Source organism: Melozone crissalis, unplaced genomic scaffold (assembly GCF_028551555.1).
Source record: "Melozone crissalis strain CALT ecotype California unplaced genomic scaffold, PUWL_Pcris_2 ptg000295l_1, whole genome shotgun sequence".
Classification (NCBI taxonomy): Eukaryota; Metazoa; Chordata; class Aves; order Passeriformes; family Passerellidae; genus Melozone; species Melozone crissalis.
In genome coordinates this window covers 387,672-415,083 of record NW_026536047.1, presented here as the reverse complement: position 1 = coordinate 415,083, position 27,412 = coordinate 387,672, and the positions used below count along the sequence as shown (strand labels likewise).

The 27,412-nt window shown below is 58.0% G+C and overlaps 3 protein-coding genes across 3 annotated transcripts in view; 2 read left to right on the top strand and 1 right to left on the bottom strand.

The window, feature by feature from the left end:
• The window catches only part of BMP1 (bone morphogenetic protein 1), a 29,800-nt gene extending 18,653 nt beyond the window's left edge, over nt 1–11,147 (top strand). Inside the window, exons 10-20 of the mRNA XM_054294631.1 lie at nt 2,788–2,904; nt 2,979–3,124; nt 4,316–4,511; nt 4,585–4,710; nt 4,810–4,970; nt 5,508–5,688; nt 9,009–9,134; nt 9,211–9,338; nt 9,410–9,623; nt 9,706–9,956; nt 10,964–11,147. Coding sequence (XP_054150606.1) covers nt 2,788–2,904; nt 2,979–3,124; nt 4,316–4,511; nt 4,585–4,710; nt 4,810–4,970; nt 5,508–5,688; nt 9,009–9,134; nt 9,211–9,338; nt 9,410–9,623; nt 9,706–9,956; nt 10,964–11,098 — 1,781 coding nt within the window. The 3' untranslated portion in view covers nt 11,099–11,147. The remainder of the gene's footprint in view (nt 1–2,787; nt 2,905–2,978; nt 3,125–4,315; nt 4,512–4,584; nt 4,711–4,809; nt 4,971–5,507; nt 5,689–9,008; nt 9,135–9,210; nt 9,339–9,409; nt 9,624–9,705; nt 9,957–10,963) is intronic.
• Nucleotides 11,148–12,391: 1,244 nt separating this feature from the next.
• PHYHIP (phytanoyl-CoA 2-hydroxylase interacting protein) lies at nt 12,392–17,325 on the bottom strand. The gene is made up of 5 exons (XM_054294643.1): nt 17,094–17,325; nt 16,012–16,195; nt 15,181–15,355; nt 13,778–13,895; nt 12,392–13,659 (listed from the first exon to the last, which is right to left on the bottom strand). The coding sequence occupies exons 2-5, from the start codon at nt 16,174–16,176 to the stop codon at nt 13,125–13,127; spliced, it is 993 nt and encodes a 330-aa protein (XP_054150618.1). The 5' UTR covers nt 16,177–16,195; nt 17,094–17,325; the 3' UTR covers nt 12,392–13,124.
• Nucleotides 17,326–17,879: 554 nt separating this feature from the next.
• On the top strand, nt 17,880–27,287 carry POLR3D (RNA polymerase III subunit D). Its single transcript, XM_054294642.1, is given in 10 exon segments — nt 17,880–18,177; nt 19,433–19,565; nt 19,567–19,641; nt 20,971–21,014; nt 23,341–23,486; nt 23,569–23,693; nt 24,414–24,585; nt 25,355–25,602; nt 26,539–26,691; nt 26,865–27,287. Coding segments are annotated over 10 exon segments (1,260 nt in total). The 5' UTR covers nt 17,880–18,136; the 3' UTR covers nt 26,988–27,287.
• Nucleotides 27,288–27,412: the final 125 nt, after the last annotated feature.

Genomic DNA, 27,412 nt, shown 5'->3' with positions numbered 1-27,412 from the left:
GCGGTGTCCCATCCCACCCCAAGGAGATGGGTGTTCCCCCGAGGAGCTGGGTGTTCCCCAGGGAGATTCCAGCATGCCATCCCTGTGATGTTCCCCAGGGAGATTCCAGGGAGATTCCAGCGTCCTGGTCCCATGCCCGTGACGTTCCCCAAGGCGATTCCAGCATCCTGGTCCCATCCCTGGGATGTTCCCCAAGAGATTCCAGGGTCCTGGTCCCATCCCTGTGATGTTCCCCAAGAGATGTCAGTGTCCCAGCTCCACCCCAAGGAGCTGGGTGTTCCCCAGGGAGGTTCCAGGGGGATTCCAGGGTCCTGGTCCCATCCCTGGGATGTTCCCCAAGAGATTCCAGCATCCTGGTCCCATCCCTTTGACGTTCTCCAGAGAGATTCCAGATTCTAGCCCCATCCCTGGGATGTTCCTGAAGAGATGCCAGTGTCCTCATTCCATCCCTGTGATCTTCCCCAGGGAGATTCCAGGGTCCTGGTTCCATCCCTGTGGTGTTCTCCAAGAGATGCCAGTGTCCCAGTCCCACCCCAAGGAGCTGGGTGTTCCCCATGGAGATTCCTGTCCCTGTGATGTTCCCCAGGGAGATTCCAGCGTCCTGGTCCCATCCCTGTGATGTTCCTCAGGGAGATTCCAGCGTCCTTGTCCCATCCCTGTGATGTTCCCCAGGGAGATTCCAGTGTCCTTGTCTTTGTCCCATCCCTGTGATGCTCTCCAGGGAGATTCTAGTCCTTGTGATGTTCCCCAGGGAGATTCCAGGGTCCCGGTCCCATCCCTGTGATGTTCCCCAGGGACACTGCAAGATCCCAGCCCCATCCCATGAGCTGGATGTTCCCCAAACCCCAGGATTCCCAAATCCCCTGGAATCAGCAGCTGAAGTGAAACAGCCAGAAAAGCCGGAGGGGACTGGGGAGGAGTGGAGGGAGAAGCAGCCTTTGGCTTTGGGCTGGAAAGGGGCAGCGGGGGGACCAGGAGGAGGTGGAGGTGAGGAAGAGGAAGTGGTGAGGAAGAAGAGGAGGTGGCGGTGATGAAGTGAAGGTCATGAGGAGGAAGAGGAAGTCATGGTGAGGTAGACAAGGTGGCAGAAAGGAAGAGGTGATTATTATGAGAAAGAGAAGGAGAGGGCAAGGAAGAGGAGATGGCAGTGAGGAAGAGGAGATGGTGGTGAGGAAAGGGAGACAGTGGTGAGGAAGAAGAGGTGGTGAGCAGGAAGAGGAGGTGGCAGTGAGGAAGAGGTAGTAGCAGTGAGGAAGAGGAGGTGGCAGTGAGGAAGAGGAGATGGTGGTGAGGAAAGGGAGACAGCGGTGAGGAAGAAGAGGTGGTGAGCAGGAAGAGGAGGTGGCAGTGAGGAAGAGGTGGTAGCAATGAGGAAAAGGAGATGGCAGTGAGGAAGAGCAGGGGGTGGTGAGGAAGAGGAGGTCATGAAGAGGTAGACAAGGTGGCAGAAAGGAAAAGATGATGATGATGAGAAAAAGAAGGAGAGGGTAAGGAAGAGGAGATGGCAGTGAGCAAGAAGAGATGGCAGTGAGGAAGAGGAGGTGGTAGTGAGGAAGAGGAGGTGGTAGTGAGGAAGAGGAGATGGCAGTGAGGAAGAGCAGGTGGCGGTGAGGAAGGGGAGATGGAGGTGAGGAAGAGGAGGTCATGAGGACTAAGAGGAAGTCATGGTGAGTTAGACAAGGTGGCAGAAAGGAAGAGGTGATGATGAGAAAGAGAAGGATGGGGCAGGGAAGAGGAGATGGCAGTGAGGAAGAGGAGGTGGCTGTGAGGAAGAGCAGGTGGCGGTGAGGAGGAAGAGGTGGTGGTGAGGAAGAGGAGATGGCAGTCAGGAAGAGGAGGTGGTAATGACGAAAAGGAGGTGGCAGCCAGGAAAAGGAGATAGCTCTGAGGAAGAGGAGATGGCAGTGAGGAAGAGGAGGGGGCAGTGAGGGAGAGGAGGCGGTGAGCAGGAAGAGGAGCTGGTGATGAAGAAGAGAAGGTGGCAGTGAGGAAAAGATGGCAGTGAGGAAGAGGTGGTAGCAGTGAGGAAGAAGAAATGGCAGTGAGGAAGAGAAGGTGGCGGCAAGGAAGAGGAGACGGCGGTGAGGAAGAGGAGATGGTGAACAGGAAGAGGAGGTGGTGGTGAGGAAGAGAAGGTGGCAGAGAGGAAAAGAAGATGACAGTGAGGAAGAGGTGGTAGCAGTGAGAAAAAGAAGGTGGCGGTGAGGAAGAGGAGGGGGCGATGAGGAAGAGAAAGTCATGGTGAGTTAGACAAGGTTGCAGAAAGGAAGAGATGATGATGAGAAAGAGGAGAGGACAAGGAAGAGGAGATGGCAGTGAGGAAAAGGAGCTGGTGAACAGGAAGAGGAGGTTGCGATGAGGTAGAGGAGGGGGCAGTGAGGAAGAGGAGATGGCAGTGAGGAAGAAGAGAAGGTAATGAGGAAAAGGAGATGGCGGTGAGGAAGAGGAGATGGTGAACAGGAAGAAGAGGTGGCGGTGAGGAAGAGCAGGTGGCAGTGAGGAAGAGGAGGTGGTGGTGAGGAAAAAGAGGTGGTGGTGAGGAAGAGCAGGTGGCAGTGAGGAAGAGGAGGTGGTGGTGAGGAAAAAGAGGTGGCAGTGAGGAAGAGGAGGTGGCGGTGAGGAAAAGGAGAAGGTAATGAGGAAAAGGACATGGCAGTGAGGAAGGGGAGATGGTAATGGGGAAAAGGAGGTTACAGTGAGGAAGAGGAGATGGTAATGAGGAAGAGCAGGTGGCGGTGAGGAAGAGGAGGGTCCCAGCACGGCAGCCTAGCACGCCTTCCTCCCCAGGCAGGTTCTGCGGGAACAAGCTGCCCGAGCCCATCATCTCCACCGACAGCCGCCTGTGGGTGGAGTTCCGCAGCAGCAGCAACTGGGTGGGCAAAGGTTTCTTCGCCGTCTACGAAGGTAGGGGGGAGCAGCGGGGCCCAGGGGGCGGCCGGGGGCCCGGGGGGGCTCAGGCTGCTGCTCCTCCCTTCCAGCCATCTGCGGGGGGGACGTCAAGAAGGACAACGGCCACATCCAGTCCCCCAATTATCCCGATGACTACCGGCCCAGCAAGGTGTGCGTCTGGAAAATCACCGTGTCCGAGGGCTACCACGTGGGACTGACCTTCCAGTCCTTCGAGGTGGGTCAGCATCCCCCCACAAATGAAATCGGGGTGTCCTGGTTCGGGGCAAATTTGGGAGAGAACCCCCAAAGGAGCTCCTCTAGGAGAGCAGATTCAAATTACTGTGACATCTTACTGTGCCATCTTTCTTACTGTGCCACCTTACTGTGCCACCTTACTGTGACACATTACTGTGACATATTACTGTGACATCTTCCTGTGACATCTTTCTTACTGTGACATCTTCCTGTGATATCTGTCTTACTCTCATATCTTCCTGTGACATGTTCCTGTGACATCTTTCTTACTGTGACGCCTTACTGGCCATCTTACTGTGACATCCATCTTATTGTGCTATCATTTTTACTGTGACATCTTACTGTGACATCTTACTGTGACATCCATCTTATTGTGCCATCATTTTTACTGTGACATCTTACTGTGACATCTTACTGTGACATCCATCTTATTGCGCCATCTTTTTTACTGTGACATCTTCATGTGACCTCTTACTGTGACATTTTATTGTAACATCTTACTGTGCCGTCTTTCTTACTGTGCCATCTTACTGGCCACCTTATTGTGACGCCTTACTGTGACATCCATGTTATTGTGCCATCTTTCTTACTGTGCCATCTTATTGTGACATCTTACTGTGACACCTTTCTCACTGTGACATCTTCCTGTGATATCTGTCTTACTGTCATATCTTCCTGTGACATGTTCCTGTGACATCTTTCTTACTGTGACACCTTACTGTGCATCTTACTGTGCCATCTTACTGTGCCACCTTACTGTGACATCTTTCTTACTGTGACACCTTACTGGCCATCTTATTGTGACATCCATCTTATTGTGCCATCTTTTTTACTGTGGCATCTTCATGTGACATCTTACTGTGCCATTTTATTGTAACATCTTACTGTGACATTGTTCTTACCATGCTGTCTTACTGGCCACCTTATTGTGACGCCTTACTGTGACATCCATGTTATTGTGCCATCTTTCTTACCACTATAAGAAAGTCACTGTCACATCTTATTGTGACATCTTACTGTGACGTCTTTCTCACTGTGACACCTTACTGTGACACGTTTCTCACTGTGACATCTTACTGGCCACCTTACAGTGACGTTTTTCTTACTGTGGCACCTTCCTGTGACACCTTTCTGTGCCCCCCTGACTGCGCCACCATCCCCTTGCCCCCAGATCGAGCGCCACGACAGCTGTGCCTACGATTACCTGGAGATCCGCGACGGCAGCAGCGACTCCAGCAGCCTCATCGGCCGCTACTGCGGCTACGACAAACCCGACGACATCAAGAGCACCTCCAACAAGCTCTGGATGAAATTCGTGTCCGACGGCTCCATCAACAAGGCCGGCTTCGCCGTCAACTTCTTCAAAGGTTTGGGGGGAGCTCTGGGGGGCGCAGGGGGTGCTGCAGCCCCCCGGCCGCTCACCCCCTGTGCCCTGCCCAGAGATGGACGAGTGTTCTCGCCCCAACAACGGCGGCTGCGAGCAGCGCTGCGTCAACACCCTGGGCAGCTACAAGTGTGCCTGCGACCCTGGCTACGAGCTGGCATCTGATAAACGCCGCTGCGAGGGTGAGTGCCCCCCTGAGACCCCCCCAAAACCCGCCCTGTGCCCCTTGTGGCGCCCCCAGCCCCGTGGAGGTGACGGGCGCTGGTGGTGCCGCCCTGCAGCCGCCTGCGGAGGGTTCCTCACCAAGCTCAACGGCTCCATCACCAGCCCGGGGTGGCCCAAGGAGTATCCCCCCAACAAGAACTGCATCTGGCAGCTGGTGGCGCCCACCCAGTACCGCATCTCCCTGCAGTTCGACTTCTTCGAGACCGAGGGCAACGATGTGAGTGGGGGGGAGCAGCCCCTGTCTGCCCCCCGTGCCACCCCTTACCCATGCCAGGGGTGCAGGCCCAAAACCCTCCAGCCACGGGCAGCCTTGCTGGCAGCACATTTGGGAGGTTTCCTCCTCTTTTGGGGAACAATTGGCTCCTACCTCAGAGCCCCCAGTCCCAAAACCCTCTAGGCACAGGCAGCCTGGCTGGCAGCACATTTTGAGGGGTTTTCTCCTCTTTTAGGGGACAATTGGCTCTTATTTCAGACCCCCCAGTCCCAAAACCCTCCAGCCACGGGCAGCCTTGCTGCCAGCACATTCTGGGAGGTTTTCTCCTCTTTTGGGGGACAATTGGCTCCTACTTCAGAACTGGGGGTGCAGCCCCAAAACCCTCCAGCCATGGACAGCCTGGCTGGTAGCACATTTTGGGACATTTTCTCCTCTTTTGGGGAACAATTGGCTCCTAATTCAGACCTGGGGGTGATCTCAGGGGCTGCTGGTGGCCCCCAGGGTGGCACCACGGTGTCCCCAGCCCCGTGTCACCCCCAGGTGTGCAAATATGACTTTGTGGAGGTGCGCAGCGGGCTCACAGCCGACTCCAAGCTGCACGGGAAGTTCTGCGGCGCCGAGAAGCCCGAGGTCATCACCTCCCAGTACAACAACATGAGGATCGAGTTCAAGTCCGACAACACCGTCTCCAAAAAGGGCTTCAAAGCCCATTTCTTCTCAGGTAGAGCTGCCTGGCCCCGGCACAGGCACCCCCTGCCCTCCCTCACCCAGCCAGGCCCCCCAAAACGCCGCTAACGCTTCCCTTGGCCACGCCGGGGGTGCAGCCCCAAAACCCTCCAGCCACGGGCAGCCTGGCTGGCAGCACATTTGGGAGGGTTTTCTCCTCTTTTGGGAAACAATTGGCTCCTATTTCATAACTGGGGGTGCAGCTCCTGGTCTCAAAACCCTTCAGCCACGAAGGGTTACTGGCAGCACATTTTGGGAAGTTTCCCCTCTTTTTGGGGACAATTGGCTCTTATTTCAGAAATAGGGGTGCAGCCCCTGGTCTCAAAACCTTCCAGCCACAGGCAGCCTTGCTAGCAGCACATTTTGGGGGCTTTTCTCCTCTTTTGGGGGACAATTGGCTCCTACGTCAGAGCTGGGCGTGCAGGCCCTGGTCTCAAACCCTCCAGCCATGGGCAGCCTTGCTGGCAGCACATTTTTGGGGCTTTTCTCATCTTTTGGGAGATAATTGGCTCTTAATTCAGCGCCCCCAATCCCAAAACCTTCCAGCCACAGGCAGCCTGGCTGGCAGCACATTTTGGGAGGTTTTTCTCATCTTTTGGGGAACAATTGGCTCCTATCTCAGAGCCCCCCGCCCCAAAACCCTCCAGGCACAGCAGCCTTGCTAGCAGCACATTTTTGGGGGTTTTCTCCTCTTTTTGGGGAATAATTGGCTCCTACTTCAGAGCTAGGGGTGCTCTCCGGGGCTCCCCAAGCACCCAGGGGATGCTGGGCTCCATCTGGGGACAGGGATGTGCTCAGTCTCGGATGCTGCACCCCTGGGGTGGCATTCCCGGGGTGGGGGGACGGTGACACCCCGCTCTGTGCTGCTGCTCCTGCTGCTGCTCCCGCTCTGCTGCACGGCCCCGGCTCCCTCCGCTCCCCGCGCAGGGCGCTCCGCATCCCGGCCTCAGCATCCAGAGCCATCGCTCCTCCCAAACACCATCCCCGGCCTCTCTCCCTGTCCGCTCTCCTCTCCCGGGCCACCCCTCCACGAGGCGGTGTCGCCTTCGGACGGGTTTGTGCGCAGGGATGGCGACACCACCAAACGCTGGACGCGCTGGGGGCTGCCACGGGACCCTCGTGCGCCGGGCGGTGCCCCGGGTGTGGCACGGTGCCCTGGAGGCCATCGCAGCTCTGAGGGACCCCTGAGCCGTTTTTGAGGGGCTCCGGCTGCGGGAGTGGCGTTCCCGGAGCGGCAGAGCCCCGCGGGCCGGGCACGGAGTGTCTTTGCTTTATGTGTTCAATGAAAACCAAGGCGAGGAGGGCGGCGCAGGGGGCCCAGCCGTCGGGAGCCGGCGCCCTCCACAAAGCGATTCCTCGGGGGATTCCTCGGGGAAGCCGAGCGGGACCACGGGGCAGCCGGGTGAGTCTCCGCTCGGAGCGCTTCGGGCTCCATCCTCATCATCCTCATCCCCTTTTTCCTCACCCCACGGGATATGCGGTGATAATAGATCATCAATCCATCTCCTCCGCCTTCCCCCGCTCAGGTCTCGGGCTTTCCCGGCAGCAGGACCAGCCTGGAGGACTCGGCCACTTCTGGTCCCTCCGGGGTTGCTCCCTGGGCAAAACCTCTCCTGTGCGGCCCCTTTTTGGCCGCGGAGGGTCCCCTCGGTGCCGCGGGGCAGCCTGGCCGTCCGGGCGCCCACTTTTCCCCGCTGAAGACGTGACCCCTTCCTCCTCCTCCTCCTCCTCCTCTTCCTCCTCCTCCTCCTCCCGGGATGCGCGTTCCTCCCGGGAATCCGCCACGGTGTCGGCATCCAGGTAGGTCCCCCCGGCTCTCTGCCGAGCCCCGGCGGCGCTGGGGGGTCCGCAGCGGGGGGAGAGGCGCTGCCGGGGGCTGCGGGGCGGTCGGAGCAGCCCGGAGCCGTCGGATGCCCGCGGGGGAGAACGGTGAGCGATGCCGGGTGGCGGCGAGCGAGCTGCTGGGAATAAAGGATCGCTAAGCGAAGACACCGAGACGCTGCGCTTCTTCCCGCTGCCGACTCTCTGCTGCTCTCGTCTCGCCCGCCCAGGCTCCCAGCTCCCCCTCCAGCCGTGCTGGAGCTGCTCTGAGCACAGGAGCCCCTTCCCAACCCCAATCGGGCCTTTCTGCCTCGCCTCCTCCTCCCTCGCACCGAGGAGACGCCAAGTTACAGCTTGAGAGGCGGCCGGGGGGTCGGGGCAGGACCCCCACTCACCGATGGCTCCGGGAGGGATCCCGGCTCCTCCCGGCCCCGCTGTGAGCTCGGAGAGGGGCGCTGGGGCCTCCGGTGCCCGCTTGCTGCTGCCTTCCCTCCCCACAACACCGCCCCGAGGGCAGGGGGAGCGATGGCACCCGGAGGGGTCTTTGGGAGGTGAATCTGCCCAGCTCGGGGTGACCCCAAACCCCTCCACTGCCATTCCTAGTCCTAGGAACAAACCCAAAGCCCAACCTCATCCTCATCCTCCTCCTCCTCTTCCTCCCCGGCCGCAGAGGGGCTCCCGGGGGTCCCCTCGCTGCTGCTTGCCCCCGGCTGCCGCTCCGCATGGCCCCCCCAGCCCCTCCCCGCCGCCCCCCGCGCCCCCATCGCTCCCCCCCTTCTCTCCCTCTCTCTCCGCAGAGAAGAAGCAGCAGCTGCAGCCGCCCAAGTCTCGCCCGCCCGGCCTCAAGTTCCGCATGCAGAAGCGGCCGCGGGGCCCCTCCTGAGCCGCTCCGTCCTCTCCGTCTTTCTCAGGAACGCCGCGGCCCCGGAGCCGTGCGGGAGCACGGTGGGACCGAGCCGAGCCGAGCCGAGCCACGCTGCCGGCCCCGGCAGCCTTTTGCTTGACAGAACTGGTTGTTGACCTTATTTTTATTTTTTTTTTTAACTTTTTTAAACTTTTTTTTTTTTTTTTTTTTTTTGGTTCTAAGCACCCCACCCCCTTTGGTTTTGTCATTGACCAGCTGACCTTGTTTGTTTTATTTTTTTTTCCCCCTCTCCCCCCCAATTTTTACCGTGTCTGTGACATTTCCTATCGATGAGTAAAGAGGGACTCCAGCGTCCTGGTCTTTCTTGTGCATCTTTGGTTGTCACTGTGTGTTTTTCTGCCTCTCCCCCCGTCCATCCTGGCAGCAGGTAATGGTGGCACCCATGGGTGAGCCCACGGGAGAGGAGGAGCCGTCGGTGCCCGCAGGGGCTGGGATGCTGGAGCTGCTTCGCTGCTGCCCGGGGGCGCTTGCTTGGCTGGAGGGCAGCGGGGCTGGGGGGCCTGGGGGGATGGAATTGCACCGTTCCAGGCTTTCCCAGCCCGCTCAGGGATCACTCTGCTCTCTCCCAGACAAGGATGAGTGCTCCAAGAACAACGGGGGCTGCCAGCATGAGTGCCTCAACTCCTTCGGCAGCTACGAGTGCCAGTGCCGCAGCGGCTTCGTGCTGCACGACAACAAGCACGACTGCAAGGAAGGTGGGTCCAGCCGGCCCCCCATTCCCTTGGGAACCCCCCAACCACCCCTCTGTGACCCTCCTGGCTGTCCCCACAGCTGGCTGTGACCACAAGGTGACGTCTGTCTCGGGGACCATCACCAGCCCCAACTGGCCCGATAAATACCCCAGTAAGAAGGAGTGCACCTGGGCCATCAGCACCACGCCGGGGCACCGCATCAAGCTGGTAGGGCTTGCGGGGTGGGGGGCACTGGGGTCACCTCTGCCGAGCCCTGACCTCACCCAGACCCTCCACAGAGCTTCTCAGAGCTGGATGTGGAGGCACAGCAGGAATGCACCTACGACCACCTGGAGATCTTCGATGGGAAGGACGCCAAGGCGCCGGCGCTCGGGCGCTTCTGCGGGGCCAAGGAGCCCGAGCCCATCGTCTCCTCGGGCAACAAGATGTTCCTCAAGTTTGTGTCTGATAACTCCATCCAGAAGAAGGGATTCGAGGCCACGCACAGCACAGGTACCTCCATGGGGGATGGGAAATGGGGTTATGGGGTGGGGGCACAGAGCCCCCAAACCCTAAACCCCATCTCCTCCTGCAGTGTGCGGGGGCCAGGTGCGCGCCGAGGTGAAGACCAAGGATTTGTATTCCCACGCTCAATTTGGGGACAACAACTACCCGGGGGGCTCGGACTGCGAGTGGGTGATCATGGCCGAGGAGGGCTTCGGCGTGGAGCTCATCTTCCAGACATTTGAGATCGAGGAGGAGGCCGACTGTGGGTACGACTACATGGAGCTCTTCGACGGCTACGACGGGACGGCCCCGCGCCTCGGCCGCTTCTGCGGCTCCGGGGTGAGCCTGGGATATGGGCTGGGGGGTGAGGAGTGAGGGTTCAAGGTGTGGGATGAGGCAGAGCCAGAGCAGTGTGGAGAAATCCCCACAAGAATTTGGTGTGGTGTGATAAATCTCACCCTCCATCGTGCAAATATTCCCACTCGCCATGGGTGCTCACCCCAAGAGTTCTTGTGGATCAGTAGTATGGAGAAATCCCACCATCCATAGTGCAAATATTCCCACCTGCTATGGGTGCTCACCCTGGGGGTGCTCGTGGATCAGGAGTGTGGAGAAATGCCCACAGGAATTTGGTGTGGTGTGATGATTCCCACTCTCCCCAGTGCAAATATTCCCAGCCTCAATGGGTGCTCGTGGATCAGCAGTGTGGAGAAATCCCCATGGGAATTTGTGTGATGATTCCCACTCTCCACAGTGCAAATTCCCACTCTGCACAGTGGAAATCCTGACGGGAATTTGGTGTGGTGTGATAAATCCCACTCTCCATCGTGCAAATATTTCACCCACCATGGATGCTCACCCCAAGAGTGCTCATGGATCAGCAGTGTGGAGGAATCCCCATGGGAATTTGGTGTATTGTGATGATTCCCACTCTCCACAGTGCAAATATTCCCAGCCACAATGGGTGCACACCCTGGGGGTGCCCGTGGATCAGCAGTGTGGAGAAATCGCCACGGAAATTTGTGTGATGATTCCCACTCTCCCCAGTGCAAATATTCCCACTCACCATGGGCGCTCACCCCAAGAGTTCTCATGGATCAGTCGTATGGAGAAATCCCCATGGGAATTTGTGTGATGATTCCCAATCTCCCCAGTGCAAATATTCCCACCTGCCATGGCTGCTCACCCCACAAGTGCTCATGGATCAGCAGTGCGGAGAAATCCCCACGGGAATGTGATGTATTGTGATGATTCCCACTCTCCCCAGTGCAAATATTCCCACCTGCCATGGGTGCTCACCCCAGCAGTGCTGGTGGATCTGAGCACCCCCTCCCTCCCCTCCGCAGCCCCCCGAGGAGGTTTACTCGGCCGGAGACTCGGTGATGATCCGCTTCCACTCGGACGACACCATCAACAAGAAGGGTTTCCACCTTCGCTACACCAGCACCAAGTTCCAGGACACGCTGCACACGAGGAAATGAGGGCCGGGGGTCCCGGCCCCGCCGCGGGCAGGGGAGGAGGAGGAGGAGGAGGAGGGCAGGGAGGACGGCGGGGAGCGCTGCCCCGCACAGACTGCACGGAGGAGGAGCACACAGCCAACCTCAGCACTCAAGACACGCTCGCACGGGGCCCCGGGGCTCGGGCGCCCACGGCACAGGGGGCACAGGGGGGGTCCCCGCCGGCAGCCGCCCACCCCGGGGCTGGGGAGGGGCCGAGCAGGACCCGCTGCCCTCCCCTGCCCCGGCCAAAGCTCTGAATGTACAAACCAGTAACCGGGAAGAGCCCAACACACACAAGGTGCTGTCTCTCTCTTGTACCCATGAAATAAATACCCTTGTACTTGGAGCGGGGGCAGCCGCGGCCTCTTTGCTTCCAGCCCGGCAGAACAGCACCCAAAATGGGGCTGGAATGGGGGGGAAGCAGCCAGGACCCTGCACGAACCCCAATCCTAAAAGGGGAGCCCCATCCTTGGGGTTCTGATGGAGCAGAGCCAGGAATTCCAACCAAGGTCCTGAGCAGGGCGGTGGGCTCGGAGCCCCCCAGGACTCTGCAGGTGGGTTCTGTCCCCCCACACCTTTATTTCGAGGTGTCTCTGAGGCAGCAGCCGCTGTGGGGTGGTTGGCAGGGTGGGTGGGTGGGTGCCACGTGCTGTGCCCACCGCGTGCTCCAGCGCGTGCCCATGGTGGCGGGCGGCAGATGGAGGGTGGGCTGTGCCACGGCCCCCGCGCCCACCGCGTGCCTCGACCCCTCCTGCAGCCCCTGCTCGCTGCTGCTGCTGCCACGGGGAGGCTGCTGCTCCCTCCGTGTGCCAGCCCTGGCACGCTCCATGGGCACAACCGGGATGGGCACGGGGGGTTTCATCCTGAGGGGGTTTCAGTCTCCGTGGGGCGAAGAGCTCGGGGGATTTTAAAGCGGCAGGATGAGGAGCAAGGGCCATAAACACAAACATGAGTTCCACCTCAGCGTGAGGAAGAGCTGCTTTCCACGGAGGGTGGCAGAGCACTGGGACAGCCCCAGGCGAGGGTGGAGTTTTCCTCTCTGGCCGCATTCCAAACGTGCTCCTGTGTCACCTGAGCCAGGTGACCCTGCCCGGGCAGGTGCGATGGACCTGGTGATCTCCAGGAAGTCCCTTCCAACCTGAGCTTTTCTCAGAGCTGCCGAGGGCCACCTTGTCCCCTCCCAGTCCCAGATCCCCGGATCGGTGTGGGGATTGTGGGGGGGTCTGAGCCACTCCTTGGGGTCCCGTGGGGGACAGAGGCGCGTCACACGGCCGGTGGCGACCGCACAGAGTTTATTGAAACACCTCCAGCACAGCACAGGGATGCTCGGGGAGGGGGAGCCGTTGTTGTAGAGCGTGCAGGGGGGACACAGAGAACGGGGGGCGGGCACCCCGGGGGGGCCGCACGCAAGCGCCATGCTGTCGACGGCTCACGCGGGGGGCGGCGGGTTTGGGGGGGCACGGGGAGGGAGGGGGGGCTGCAGATCCGTTCTCCCCTTCCCCGGCTCCTCCGGCTGCCTCCGGGGCCGCGGGGCCGGGGACGCGCAGAGCAGAGAGGGACGGGACGCGGGGGCGCGCCCGGGGGTCCCCCACGGCGTCCGAGCACCCCCCGTCCCCGGGAGCAGTTCAAAACCGGGGGGTGCTTCCAATATCTCCCTGAACCCCCTGGAATAGCCGGGGAGCCCCAGTCCCGGCTGGCAGGGCCGGGGCTCCCTGGGAGCTGCGCGAACCTGGGTGGGGGGATGCGGGGGACGCCGGAGGGAGGGGAAGGGGGTCCCGGAGCGGGGCAGAGCGCGGGGCTCACGCCAGCGAGGACGCTGCTGCTCGGCCAGTCCAGGAGATGAAGGCTTCCTCCCTCGGGGCGCGCAGCGGCGCGGGCTCTGCCTCCTCGCCGAAGCAGCGTCCCGGCTCCCCCGAGCCCACCCGTGTCCTCCACCCACCGGCGTCCGTGGGAGAAGCCCCCGCGGGCAGCGCCCGTCGCCCTGCCCGGCCCTGCCCGCCTGGGCCGCCTAACGGCCCACGCTGATGTTGCACGTCTTGCAGCTGGGGTCCTTTTTGGCGTTGGCGGTGGAGAGGCTCATGAGCTGGTGGCCGCTGATCTCCCCGAGCACGCCGAGGCTCAGGTCCACCGGCTCCGTGTAAATGACCTCCAGGATGCTGTCCTGGGCGTGGCGGTACACCAGCTCGCCCTCCTCCACGCAGCACGTCAGGAACTTGTTGGAGGAAATGTCCAGCTGGGGAAGGCGCTCCCGGCAGAAGAGATCCCCCGAGGAGCCCTTGGGCGCCAGGACCAGCACGACGTAGTGGTAGGCGGTGTACATGCAGTAGAAGTCCGCGAAGTAGAGGTTGGTGTTGGGGTTGAAGAGGCGCTGCGCCGGGATTTGGAAGCGGTACCGGCCGTAGGGCGAGTCCTGCGGGGGCTGCCCGGTGTTGAACTCGGTGTTGCAGCTGAAGAAGATGCCGTGCAGCATCCCGCTGGTGGGCGAGCCGTGGCTCCCGCTGTTGTCCTTCAGCGACGGCTTCATCACGTTCCCGCAGTGCATCCTGCCACGAGGACGAGGAGGAGGAGGAGGAGGAGGAGGAGAGACACACAGACAGGCACAGGCAGGGTCAGGGAATGCGCTCTGCGGGCGGGGAGCGTGGGCACTGGGGCTGGGGGTACCTGACGTGCTGGAAATACTCCTTGTGCTGGTTGCGGTAGAAGACGGAGAAGCGCAGCATGCGGCCGGCGATCAGCTCCGCTTTCTCCTGCAGCTGGGCTAGGTGCTCCTTGGCGTAGTCTGGGGACAGGCGCGGGGACATCAGGGCGTCTCCATCCCCCTGCAGCAGCCCATCCCTGCCCGCAGCTCCCCGCACCTCCTGCCTCCCACTCATCAGCTGCCGCTCCAACCGGCCCGGCTTGTGCCAGCTCCCGGTATCGCCCCCGTCCTCCTCCGGGCTCCCAGCTCCCAGCGTTTCCCCCATCCTCTCTCCCGGCTCGTGGCTACCGACATCACCCTCCATCTCCCCCGTGGCTCCCAGCACTGACCTCTCTTTGCTCCCAGCTCCTGAAATCGCCTCTGTTCTCCTTCCCAACTCCTGGGATCGCCCCTGTCCTCCCTCCCAGCTCCTGCCATCGCCCCTGTTCTCCCTCCTTGCTCCCAGCACTGACCCCCTTTCCCTCCCCAGCTCTTGGGTTCTCCCCTGTTCTCCCTCCCTGCTCCTGGAATCTCCCCTGCTTTCCCTCCCTGCTCCCTGTTCCAGGCATCGTCCCCGTCTTCCCTCTCAGCTCCAGGCATTGCCCTCTTCCCCCTTTTCTCTCCCAGTTCCTGGGGTCGCCCCTATTCTCCCTCCATGCTCCTGGGATCGCTCCCGTTCTCCCTCCCTGCTCCCGGCACTGACCCCTGTTCCCCCTCCCTGCTCTTGGGATCGCCCCTGTTTTCCCTCCCTGCTCCCAGCTCCAGGCACCATCTCCATCCTCCCCCTCGGCTCCAGGCATTGCCCTCTTCCCCCTTCCATCAACCCCATCATCCCTCCTGGCTCCCAGTCCTGGATTTTGCCCCTGTCCTCCTCATCCTCGCGGCTCCCAGCACCGCCTCCATCCTCCTCCCAGCTCCAGGCATCAACTCCATCCTCCTTCCCCACCGTCCCCATTCCCGGCCCAGCTCCCGCTTCCAGGAGCATCAATCCCGTCCTCCCTCCTGGCTCCCAGCACTGACCCCTGTTTTCCCTCCCTGCTCCCAGCTCCAGGCACCATCTCCATCTTCCCTCTCAGCTCCAGGCATTGCCCTCTTCCCCCTTTCCATCTCCCAGCTCCAGGCATCAACCCCATCCTCCCTCCTGGCTCCCAGTCCTGGATTTTGCCCCTTCCTCCTCATCCTCCCGGCTCCCAGCACCGCTTCCATCCTCCTCCCAGCTCCAGGCACCGTCCCCAACCCCGGCCCAGCTCCCGATCCCAGGAGCATCAATCCCGTCCTCCCTCCTGGCTCCCAGCATCGCCCCCGTCCTCCCCCCAGCTCCGGGCTGCTGGCATCGCCCCCGTCCTCCCTGCGGCCTCCCGGGGACGCCCCCACGGTCCCCGCTCACCCCCGGTGCAGAACTCCACGGTCTCGCTCCAGCCGGACACCAGGTACTCGCCGTCGCTCTGCTTGACCGCCGTCTGCACGGCCACGCTGTACTCGGTGCGGGGGCTCAGGAACCAGTGGCCCCGCACCGTCATGGGCAGCGGCACCGCCTTGGCCACCAGCTTGGTGGGGACATCCTGCGCCGAGCGGCGAGGGTCAGGCGGGACAGCATCCCCCCCGCAGCCCCCGGGTACCGCGCACCCCGAAATATCCACGGAGACCCCCCCCAAAATATCCACGGGCCGCTCCCCCTGCTCTGTGCCCACAGCGCTGCCCCAAACGTGTCCCCAAACGCTGCCGTGGGGACGCAGAGTCCCCGAGGTGGTTTCGGGGTCCCCCCGCTGCCGGTGGCATCTCGCGGTGTCAAGAGGCCACGGAGCAGCTCCGCACTGCAGAGCCGTTTCTGTGGCAACGGCGGATGCTGAAGTAGGGAGATGGAGGGGGAAAAAAAAAATCCCACCCCCCCCCTCCACCCCTTATTATTGGGGAGGAGAGAGAGGAAAAAAAAATAATGTTAAACATTAAATAGCATCACCGTGGCAACGGCGCTGCTAAAAACGGCCCGAATTAGTGACTCGCAGCGCGGGGAGGGGGAGCAGGAGCAGCTCAGCTCCCCCGCGGGGGCTCAGCGGGGTCCGCCACCCCCCGATCCCCGTCCCGGTCCCCTGCGCCAGCGTGTCCCGTGACGGGAATGACCCAAATTCAGCGCTAGAGAGGGCTAAGAGCCCGTTCCTCCCTGCCGAGCCCGTCTTCTCTCCCCGGGCAGGGGGTCCCGCGTCCTCCCCCGGCTCACCCGGTGCTTGAACTTGTTGGAATTCTTGTTCTCCTTCTTGTTGAGGTCGATGAAGTAGTGGGTGACCCTCTCCAGGTCCCCCTTCTCCATGGCCCAGGAGATGCGGAAGGAATCGCAGGTGATGTTGTTGATCTCGATGTTTTTGGGGGTGGACAGCAGCTCCATGGCCGGAGGGGCTGAGCTCCTGCGGAGAGGGGGGGGCACAGCGCGGGGTTCTGGGGGTGCCGAGCCCCCTCTGGCTGCCCACGCCGGCGCTGCCAAGGCTGCCCGCGGCGGAGCAGATGGCAGCGGGGTGGAAGGGCGGCCGGGAGCCAGGAATAGGCAGCGCAGGCAGCAGCAGGCAGCGGGACGCCGCCAACAAGCCCGGTCGGGTGCGGGGGCCCCGGCCGCTCCCCCGGGTGCCGCGGGGCCCCGGCGCGACGCCAGCGGGCGTTTCGGGGTTTGCTCAACACCGGGTGGGGAAAGAAAAACAAGGGGAGAGCCGAGGGAGTTGCTGGGAGAGGGGAGGGTTGGACGCAGGCACTGGAAAAGCTGGATCCGCCTTTGCCCCGGCCCGTGCCTCAGTTTCCCCGCGCCCCCCTAGGAAGGCGATTTGGGGGTGGGCGATGCCCGAGGAGGGGGGACAAGGAGTCACAGCCGTGCCACAGGAACGGGGGGCTCCAGGCGAGGGTGCCCCCCAAACCTTGGGTGCCAAGGTGCCACCGCCCCCTCCGTGTGCCCACGGCCACCCACGCCGCGCGCGTCCCCGTCACTCGGCACCCACGGCCACCCACGGCCACGTGTCCCCCCCAGCTGCTCCCCAAATCCGCTGTCACCCCCCGGCAGAGCCCTTGCGAAGGTCACCGCTCCGGGGACACGGTGCCACCTCGCTGCCCCGTCCGTCGCCGTGCCCGGCGGTGGCGCAGGAATTCCGCACCGGGGTTGTGCCGGCTGCGTCGTGTCACCGTGTCCCCTGAGAGACGCCGTGCCCGCCGTGTCCCCCTGCCCTCCGAGCATCCCCCGGCCGTGCCGTGGGCACGGAGCCCCAACGCCGCCGGGGCTCGGTGGGCGCTCCGGTGTGGCCGTGCCGGTGAGGCCCTTACCTGGCCGTGCCGGGGGGCTGCCGGGAGCCGCGGGGGTGCCGGTGCAGCGGCAGGGCAGGACACGGAGCCCCGGTGGGGCTGATCCAAGCGGGAAGGACGGAGGATGCCGGAGGGAGCGAGGTGGTACCCGGCGATGCCGCGTCGCTGCCTGCGGCTGATGCGAATGGGATCCTCCCAGCCAGCTCGGAAATAGCAAACACCCTCCAGAGGAGGGAGAGGAGAGAGAGGAAAAAAAAAAAAAAAAAAAAAAAAAAAGGGGGAAAAATAGATATCCAAGGAGCTGGGAGAGAAGGGGGAGGAAGGAAAAACCTCCCGGTTCTGCCAATGGCATGGAGGGATGCGTGCGGCGTCAGGTGATGGAGGCAGAGTGGGATGTGGGTGCAGATTGGGGGTGGATGGTGGGCAGGTTCTCACTGTTCCCCCCATTTTTGGGGCCGGGAGGGGGTGTCCCCATTGTCCTGCAAACGGCACAACCGGGACAATTCCCCCCCGGCCCCAAAAACGGGATGGAGGATGGAGGAGGTGCGTGGGAATGCTGGTACCCACACAGGACCCCCGCGGAATGGGGGTGCAGAGCCCAAGGGGGGCAGATGGACAGACGGACTTTTTGTTTTGCACGTGATAAACACTCTTCTTGGAGGGACAAAGCTTTTCTCGGGTGGGCGGGTGGGAGAGCACCCCAAAAATCTCATTGCTCCCCAAATTTCTGCGAGGGGGTGCCCACGCATGAACCCCCTCTGTGTGGGTGCCGGCTGGCTGTGGGGCTGCAGAGGACCCTGAGGGGGGTGGTCGCACTGCAGGAATCCCGTGAGGGTGTTAAATACAGAAAGAGTGACCCCCCCAAAAATGTCCCCCCCAGCGCTGCCCCCGGTGCCCGGTCCGGAGAGCCGGGCACTGCCCGTCACAAAGATGGCGCCACCGCCCTCACATCGGGTTGGGCAATGCCAACCACAAAGATGGCGGCTCATTGCCAAGCCCGCCGTGCCCTCAGCAAAGATGGCGGCGGCAGCGTCTCGCCAGGAAGGGCGCGCCGCGGATGACGCATGCGCAGTGAGGGCGGCGAGCCCGTGGCTGCCCGGGCAGGGTGAGGGGCGGCGTGGCGGGGGAGGGGGGCGGAATTTGGGGGGGTCCGGGGCGTCCTGAGGGGTGCGAGGAGAGGGGTGAGACCCATGGGGAGCGGGGGGAGAGCGGACCCTGTTTGGGGGTGTATGAGGGGTGGGAATGCTGGGGAGAGGGGTGAGAAGGGGAGGAGGGGGGTGAGATCCCTGGGGAGGGGGCGCCGGGGGGTCCTGAGGGGGTGAGGCCCGTGAGGAGGGGGCTGAGATCCCTGGGGAGGGGGAACAAAGGGGTCCTGTTTGGGGTGTGGGGGGGGCTGGGAAAGGGGGCACAAGGGGATCCTGCTTGGGGTGTATGGGGGGCTGGGAAAGCTGGGGAAGGGGGGACAAGTTGGGGGTGGAGGGGAGCTGGGAAACCTGGGGAGGGGGGAACGAGGGGGTTCTGGGGGGTGCAGGGGGAACAGAACCCCCCTGGGTCACGGGGATCTTGTTTGGGGGTGCAAGGGGGGTCATTACTGGGGTGGGTGTAGGACTGAATCCTGTTTTGGGGTTCATTTTTGGGGTGGGCGCAGTTCTGAGCCCTTTTTGGGGGTGCATGGGGTTCATTACTGAGATGGGTGTAGTTCTGAGCCCAGTTTGGGTGTTCATTATTAGGGTGGGTGTATTTCCAGGCGCAGTTTGGGGGTTCAGGCGTTCATTATTGGGGTGGGTGTATTTCTGAGCTCTGTTTGGGGGTCCAAGGTGTTCATTACTGGGGTGTGTGTATTTCCAGGCGCAGTTTGGGGGTGCAGGGGTTCATTATTGGCATGGGTGTATTTCCAGGCGCAGTTTGGGGGTTCAGGGTTCATTATTAGGGTGTGTGTATTTCTGAGCTGTTTGGGGGTTCATCACTTGGGTGTGTGTATTTCCAGGCGCAGTTTGGGGGTCCAGGGTGTTCATTACTGGGGTGGGTGTATTTCCAGGCGCAGTTTGGGGGTGCAGGGTTCATTATTTAGGTGTGTGTATTTCCAGGCACAGTTTGGGTGTTCATCATTGGGGTGTGTGTATTTCCAGGCGCAGTTTGGGGGTTCATCATTGGGGCGGGTGTATTTCTGAGCTGTTTGGGGGTTCAGGGGGTTCGTTATTGGATGGGTGTATTTCCAGGCGCAGTTTGGGGGTTCAGGGGTTCATTATTGGGGTGTGTGTATTTCCAGGCGCAGTTGGGGGTTCATTATTGAGGTGTGTGTATTTCCAGGTGCAGTTTGGGGGTTCAGGGGTTCCTCACTGGGGTGTGTGTATTTCCAGGCGCAGTGTGGGGGTCCACCTCCCCCTGAGCGTGCCCCCTGCCCGCAGCATGGCCGAGGGGGGCTCTGGCAGCTCGGGCTCCCCGGGCAGCCTCCGGCCGGGGGGGCCCCGGGGGGTGCTGGGCAGGCGCCCCCCCCGCGCCCCCCCTCAGCCCGGGCCGCCTGCCCTCCATCCGCTCCCGGGACCTCACCCTGGGCGGCGTCAAAAAGGTGAGAGAGACCCCCTCCCCAAATTGGGGGCACCCAGGGTCCAATCGGGTGACCCCCGGGGCAGGAGAGATGAGGAGGAGAACATAATTGATATTCGAAGGCTAAAAAATTTAATTATATTAATTTAATTATATTAATTTTATTATTTAATTAATAAGTTAATTAATTTTGTTATTTCATTATTTAATTAATTTTATTGTTTAATTATATGAATAGTATTAATAGAATATATGATATGATATATGATATAATTAATATAGTATAATATAGTATAATGTAATATAAATATAATGTCATATAAATATAATGTTATATTATATTATATTATATTATATTACATTATATTATATTACATTACATTATATTACATTACATTACATTATATTACATTATATTATATTACATTATATCATGCTATATTTATTATTACTATAATACATTATATTTGATTTTACATTATACTATATCATAGTATATCATACTATATTTATTATTTGTATTCTATTATTGTATTATATTAAATTATATTATAGTATATTATTATATTATGTTGTATTATGCTTTATATTATGTTATGTTATATTAATTATATTATAGTATATTATTTTATAGTGTATTATATTATTTATACTCTAATATTATATATTATGTAATATATAACTATATTATATGCATAAATAATATATACTATAATATTCCATGACACAATATACTATACTGTACCATAATATTCTATATTATATGCTATTATATAATATAGTATTATATAGTATTATATAGTATTATATACTATTATATTATATTATATTCTACTATATACTATTATATACTATACTATACTATTATATACTATTATATACTATACTATACTATACAATGCTATACTATACCATACTATTATATTACATTATATTATATTATATTATATTATATTATATTATATTATATTCTGGATTTGCTAAGTATTGAACTCTGCACACACTGCACAGAATCTCGTGACTTTTAGCTCACAGTCCCACCTCACATCACACACCTGGCCCTGATAGGCCAAGGAAATAAAACCCCATCACTTTGAGTAAACACTTTTTATATTGCATTTTATTTTTGCACAGCAAATGAGATAAGAATTGTTTTTCCTTTCCCTGAGGTTCAGGGAATGTGAAACCCAGAAATATTCCTGGAAAGAACTGTGCCTTGCTTTTCTGTGTGAGGAGAAATGTGGTGACACATTTCACATCTCACACCCCGTGTCCCCACAGTGGCTCTGGGGTGGCTGTGACAGCCTGGGGGGGTTGGGGATGATTTTTTCTCTCTGTTTTTCCCCCACAGAAAACTTTCACCCCCAACATCATCAGCAGGAAGATCAAGGAGGAGTGAGTGGTGGATCTGGGTGACATGGGGGGCACAGGGCTGGTTTGGGGTCTGGAGCATCTCTGAGGTGGGGCTGGTCGGTCTGGAGAAGGGAGGAGTGAGAGGGGATCCCATTGATCCATGGAAATATCCAAAATATCCATGGGAATTCTCAGATATCCAAACATTCATATAAATGTCTCAGGTACCATGGAAATATCCATATAAATATCCCGAATATTCACGTAAATATCCCAGATACCCATGGAAATATCCCAGTTATTCATGGAAATATCCCAAATATTCACATAAATATCCCAAAATCCCATGGAAATATCAATATAAATATCCCAAATATTCACATAAATATCCCAGATACCCATGGAAATATCAATATAAATATCCCAAATATTCACATAAATATCCCAGATACCCATGGAAATATCCCAGTTATCCATAGAAATATCCATATAAATATCCCAAATATTCACATAAATATCCCAGATACCCATGGAAATATCCCAGTTATCCATGGAAATATCCCAAATATTCACATAAATATCTCAGATACCATGGAAATATCCATATAAATATCCCAAATATTCACATAAATATCCCAGATACCCATGGAAATATCCCAGTTATCCATGGAAATATCCCAAATATTCACATAAATATCCCAGATTCCCATGGAAATATCCATATAAATATCCCAAATATTCACATAAATATCCCAGATTCCCATGGAAATATCCCAGTTATCCATGGAAATATCCCAGTTATCCATGGAAATATCCCAAATATTCATATAAATATCTCAGATACTATGGAAATATCCATATAAATATCCCAAATATTCACGTAAATATCCCAGATTCCATGGAAATATCAATATAAATATGCCAAATATTCACATAAATATCCCAGATTCCCATGGAAATATCCCAGTTATCCATGGAAATGTCTGAGATATCCATGGAGACATCCCAAATATCCATATAAATATCCCAAAAGCCCATGGAAATACCACAAATGTCCATATAACTATACTAAATATCCATATAAATATCTCAGATATCCATGGACATATCCCAGGTTACCCATGGAAATGTCTGAAATATCAATGGAAATATCCCACATATCCATGGGAATTCCCAGATATCCTTATAAATATCCAAATATTCACATAAATATCCCAGATACCCATGAAATATCCCAGTTATCCATGGAAATATCCCAAATATCCATATAAATATCCCAGATATCCATGGAAATATCCCAAATATCCATGGAAATAGCCTGAATACCCATGGAAGTTCTCAGATAGCTCTATAAATATCCCAACTATCCATGGAGATATCTCAGCAATCCATATGAATTTGCCAATATCCATGGAAATATCCGAAATGTCCATGTAAATATCCCAAATATCCATATAAATATCCCAGAATTCATACAAGTATCCTAAATATCCATGGAAATGTCTGAGATATGCATGTAAATATCCCAAATATCCATATAAATATCTCAAATATCCATGGAAATATCCCAGTTATCCATGGAAATGTCTGAGATATCCATGGAAATATCCCAAATATTCACATAAATATCCCAGATACCCATGGAAATATCTCAGTTATCCATGGAAATATCCCAGTTATCCATGGAAATAGCCTGAATACCCATGGAAGTTCTCAGGTATCTATATAAATATCCCAACTATCCATGGAGATATCTCAGCATCCGTATGAATTTGCCAAATATCCATGGAAATGTCTGAATATCCATATAATATCCCAAATATCCATATAAATATCTCAAATATCATGGAAATTCTCAGATATCCATATAAATATGCACACCAATATCCCAAATACCCACACCAATATCTCTGGGTGATGTACAGAGATCTCTTCCCCAGGCCCTGTGTCCTGGCAGGGGCAGGACTGGGGGTGATGTGGGGGTGATTTGGGGGTGCTGTGGGGCTGATGTGGTGCTGATATGGGGGTGCTGTGGGCTGATTTGGGGCTGATGTGGTGCTGATATGGGGGTGCTGTGGGGCTGATTTGGGGCTGATGTGGGGCTGATTTGGGGGTGCTGTGGGGCTGATGTGGGGCTGATATGGGGCTGATGTGGGGGTGCTGTGGGGCTGATATGAGGGTGATGTGGGGGCTGATATGGGGGTGCTGTGGGGCTGATTTGGGGATGATGTGGGGCTGATTTGGGGGTGCTGTGGGGCTGATGTGGGGCTGATGTGGGGGTGCTGCGGGGCTGATGTGGGGGTGCTGTGGGGCTGATTTGGGGGTGCTGCGGGGCTGATTTGGGGGTGCTGTGCCCCCTCTGCCCCAGGCCCCGTGAGGATGTGGCGGTGAAGAAGGAGAAGAAGGAGCGGGAGCGGCAGCGGGACGGGCACGGCCGGGGCCGCCACCGGCCCGAGGTCATCCAGTCCCACTCCATCTTCGAGCAGGGCCCCGCTGAGATGATGAAGAAGAAAGGTAAGGGGAGCTCCCCTCTGGGGGTTTTTGGGGGGGTTCCCACCTTTGGGATGACCCTGGGCTGCTCCTGTGTCCCCAGCAGGCTCCTGGGACCGGAGCGTGGACGTGTCCGACTTTGGTCCTTCCCACATCATCAACATCAAGAAGGAGAAGAGGGAGACGGACGAGGAGACCAAACAGATCCTGAGGATGCTGCAGAAGGACGATGTCAGTGGGCATGGAAGGGGTGGCTTTGTTGCCATCGGGGGTGCTGAGTGTCCCTTGTGTCCCTGCAGTGGTGCTGAGTGTCCCTTGTGTCCCTGCAGTGGTGCTGAGTGTCCTCTGTGCCACTGGGGTGATGCTGAGTGTCCCTTGTGTCCCTGCAGTGGTCCTGAGTGTCCCTTGTGCCACACAGGCAGGGGTTGAGTGTCCCCTGTGCCACTGGGGTGATCCTGAGTGTCCCCCGTGCCACTGGGGGGTGCTGAGTGTCCCCTGTGCTACCAGGGCAGTGCTGAGTGTGCCCCGTGCCACCAGGGCAGTGCTGAGTGTCCTCTCTGCCACTGGGGTGATGCTGAGTGTCCCCTGTGTCACCCAGGCAGTGCTGAGTGTCCCCTGTGCTACCAGGGCAGTGCTGAGTGTCCTCTGTGCCACTGGGGCAATGCTGAGTGTCCTTTGTATCACCAGGGTGATCCTGAGTGTCCCCTGTGCCCCAGGGGTGCTGAGTGTCCCCTGTGCCCCAGGGGGTGCTGAGTGTCCCTTGTGTCACCGGTGGGTGCTGAGTATCCCCTGTGCCACCCGGGGGTGTTGAGTGTCCCTTGTGTCACCGGAGCAGTGCTGAGTGTCCTCTCTGCCACTGGAGTGATCCTGAGTGTCCCCTGTGCCCCTGGGCAGTGCTGAGTGTCCCCTGTGCCCCCGGGCAGTGCTGATGTCCCCTGGCTGTCCCCACAGTTCCTGGATGACCCGGGGCTGAAGAACGACATCCGGAACAAGCCGGTGCAGCTGCCCCTGGCACACTCGGGGTGGCTCTTCAAGGAGGAGGTGGCAGAGCAGGAGGACACTCAGCCATGGCTGCCTGCAGCCAAGGAGGAGAAGATGGAGCTGGACCCACCAGCAGTGAAAGGTGGGGCAGGGCTGGGCTGGGCTGGGCTGGGCCAGGTTGGGTGGGTTGGGTTGGGTTGGGTTGGGTTGGGTTGGGTTGGGTTGGGTTGAGCTGGGTTGGGAGAGGTAAAACCAGCAAGAACTGCTAATTCTTGTATCTGAGTATAAAACCTCAGTCTCCTCACTTTCAAAGTGTAGAAGGAGACTTTCAAAGGATAATAGTAACCCAGTGCTCTTAGGAGCCACTCATCCTGGTGCAAATCCAAGTGATGGACCTCTCAGTAGTCCTAAACACATTCATACCCTTAACCCCAGTAACCCTCTCCACCCCCATCCTATTTCCTCTTCTATCCAACAACCTCAAGAACACCCCCAGCACAATCACAAACACAATCAAAACCTCCTTCTTAATCAGCCTAATCCCAATAAAAATCCGCATCCACTCTGGAGCAGACAGCCTCACCTCCTTCTGAGAGTGAAAATTCATTACAAACTTCAAAATCCCCATCAGCCTAAAAACAGACTTCTACTCCCTCACCTCCTTCCCCATTGCACTGTTCCTATAGTGATCTATCCTACAATTTGCAACGTGATACATGGCCTCAGACCCCTACATTACATATTTTTCACCTACCTACTATTCTTCTTAATTGCCTCATCATCACCAACAACCTGGGCTGGGCTGGGCTGGGCTGGGCTGGGCTGGGTTGGGTTGGGTTGGGTTTGGCTGGGCAGGACACACAGCAGGGACAATCTGGGGGTGTCCCCTGTTCCCCGTGCCCCCTCTGCAGTGAAGGAAGAGCCCTGTGAGGAGGATCCCAAGCCAGCCCAGCCCAAGGGCCCCCCCGGGTTCCCACGGGATGTGTCAGCAGCAGAGCTGCTGCAGAGGCTGAGCCTGGCCCAGGAGGAGGAGCTGCTGTTCCTGCAGCTCCCTGACACCCTGCCAGGGCAGCCCCCCAGCCACGACTCCAAACCCAGCAAGGCTGAGCTGCACAGCGAGGACGGGCAGGTGCTGCTGGTGAAGCAGGAGAAGAGCCAGGTAGGGCACGGTGGGGGTGTCCCCTCCTCCTCATCCTCTCCCCTTCTGTGGTGTCTCCTCCAAGCCCATGAGGATGTGCCCCCATCCCATTGTGTCCTTCCCAGCCCATCCTGTGATGTCCCTCCATTCCATGGTGTCACTGTCCTCCCATCCCGTGGTGGCCTTTCTACTGTATCCCATGATGTCTCCCCCTCATCCCATGGTGTCATCTTCCCCAGTCCCCCGGTGACCTCCCTGCTATCCCATGATGTCCCCCCCATCCTGTGGTGTCCTTTCTCCTCCAATCCTCTGCTGTCCCCTTATCCCATGGTGCTGTCCCCCCCAATCCCGTGGGGTGATCCCAATTTCACAAGATGATCCCAGTCCCATGCTGTGATCCCATTCCCAAGGGCTGATCCCATTCTCAAGGGCTGATCCCAGTCCTGAGGGCTGATCCCAATCCCAGGGACTGATCCCAGTCCCAGTGGGGTTATCCCATTCCCAAGGGCTGATTCCAGTCCCAGGGCCTGATCCCAGTCCTGAGGGCTGATCCCATTCCCAAGGGCTGATCCCAGTCCCAGTGGGGTTATCCCATTCCCAGTGGGCTGATCCCAGTCCCAGGGGCTGATCCCAGTCCTGAGGGCTGATCCCATTCCCAAGGGCTGATCCCAGTCCCTGTGAAGTTATCCCAGTCCCAGGGGCTGATCCCATTCCCAAGGGCTGATCCCAGTCCCAGGGGGGCTGATCCCAGTCCTGAGGGCTGATCCCAGTCCCAGTGGGGTTATCCTATTCCCAAGGGCTGATCCCATTCCCAAGGGCTGATCCCAGTCCCAGTGGGATAATCCCATTCCCAGGGTCTGATTCCAATCCCAGGGGCTGATCCCAGTCCTGAGGGCTGATCCCAATTGGATGATCCCAGTCCCGTGGGCTCACCCCAGTCCCGCTGTGCCCTTGCAGGAGGCCAAGCAGGCAGAGAACATCTGCACCCTGGCCGACCTCCCCGAGGGCCAGGTGGGGAAGCTGCTCATCCGAAAGTCGGGCAAAGTGCAGCTGGTGCTGGGCAAGGTCACCCTGGACGTGACCATGGGCACCCCCTGCTCCTTCCTACAGGTATGGAAGGGACACTGGCACCCAATCTGGGGGGTTTCACCCCAAAATAACCCCAACTGGGGGGTCGTGCTGGCTCTTGGCCCTGCTGACAGTGGGGAGGGGTCCTGCTGGTCCCCTCTGGGGGTCTCCCAGCGGTTGCTGTCCCTCAGGGCTGTTTGTGCCCCCTGGAACAGGAGCTGGTGTCCGTGGGCATCGGGGACAACCGCACGGGTGAGATGATGGTGCTGGGCCACGTCAGGCACAAGCTCGTCTGCTCCCCGGACTTTGAGGCTCTCCTGGAGCACAGGCACCGATAGCCCAGGGGGTCCCAGGCCCCCCAGACCCCAGGATGGACCCTCAGCCCCTCCAGATGTGCCTTGGGACGTGGGCAGGGGGCTGGGATCCCAATCCCGTGCTGTGATCCTGAGGGATCCAGAGCCAGCTCCCAGCTGGTGTCCGGCCGTGTCCCCCACACCAGCGGCTCCCCCCAGTGCCAAACGGGGATCTTGGGGTGTGTGGGGGGCTCTGGGGTGTCCCCCAGCTCTGTGGACACGTTGGTGGGAGCAGGACACACCTCCTGGGGGAAAAACCTGGAATAAAAGCTCTGTTCCCCCTGTGTCAGTCTGGTTCTGTCACCTCTGCTGGGCCCTGCAGGGCCTTGGGGTGGGGCTGCAGAGGGTGGGGGGCACTGGGTGACCCCACCCTGTCCTGGAGGGTGACAGAGCTGTCATCGTGCAGCCAA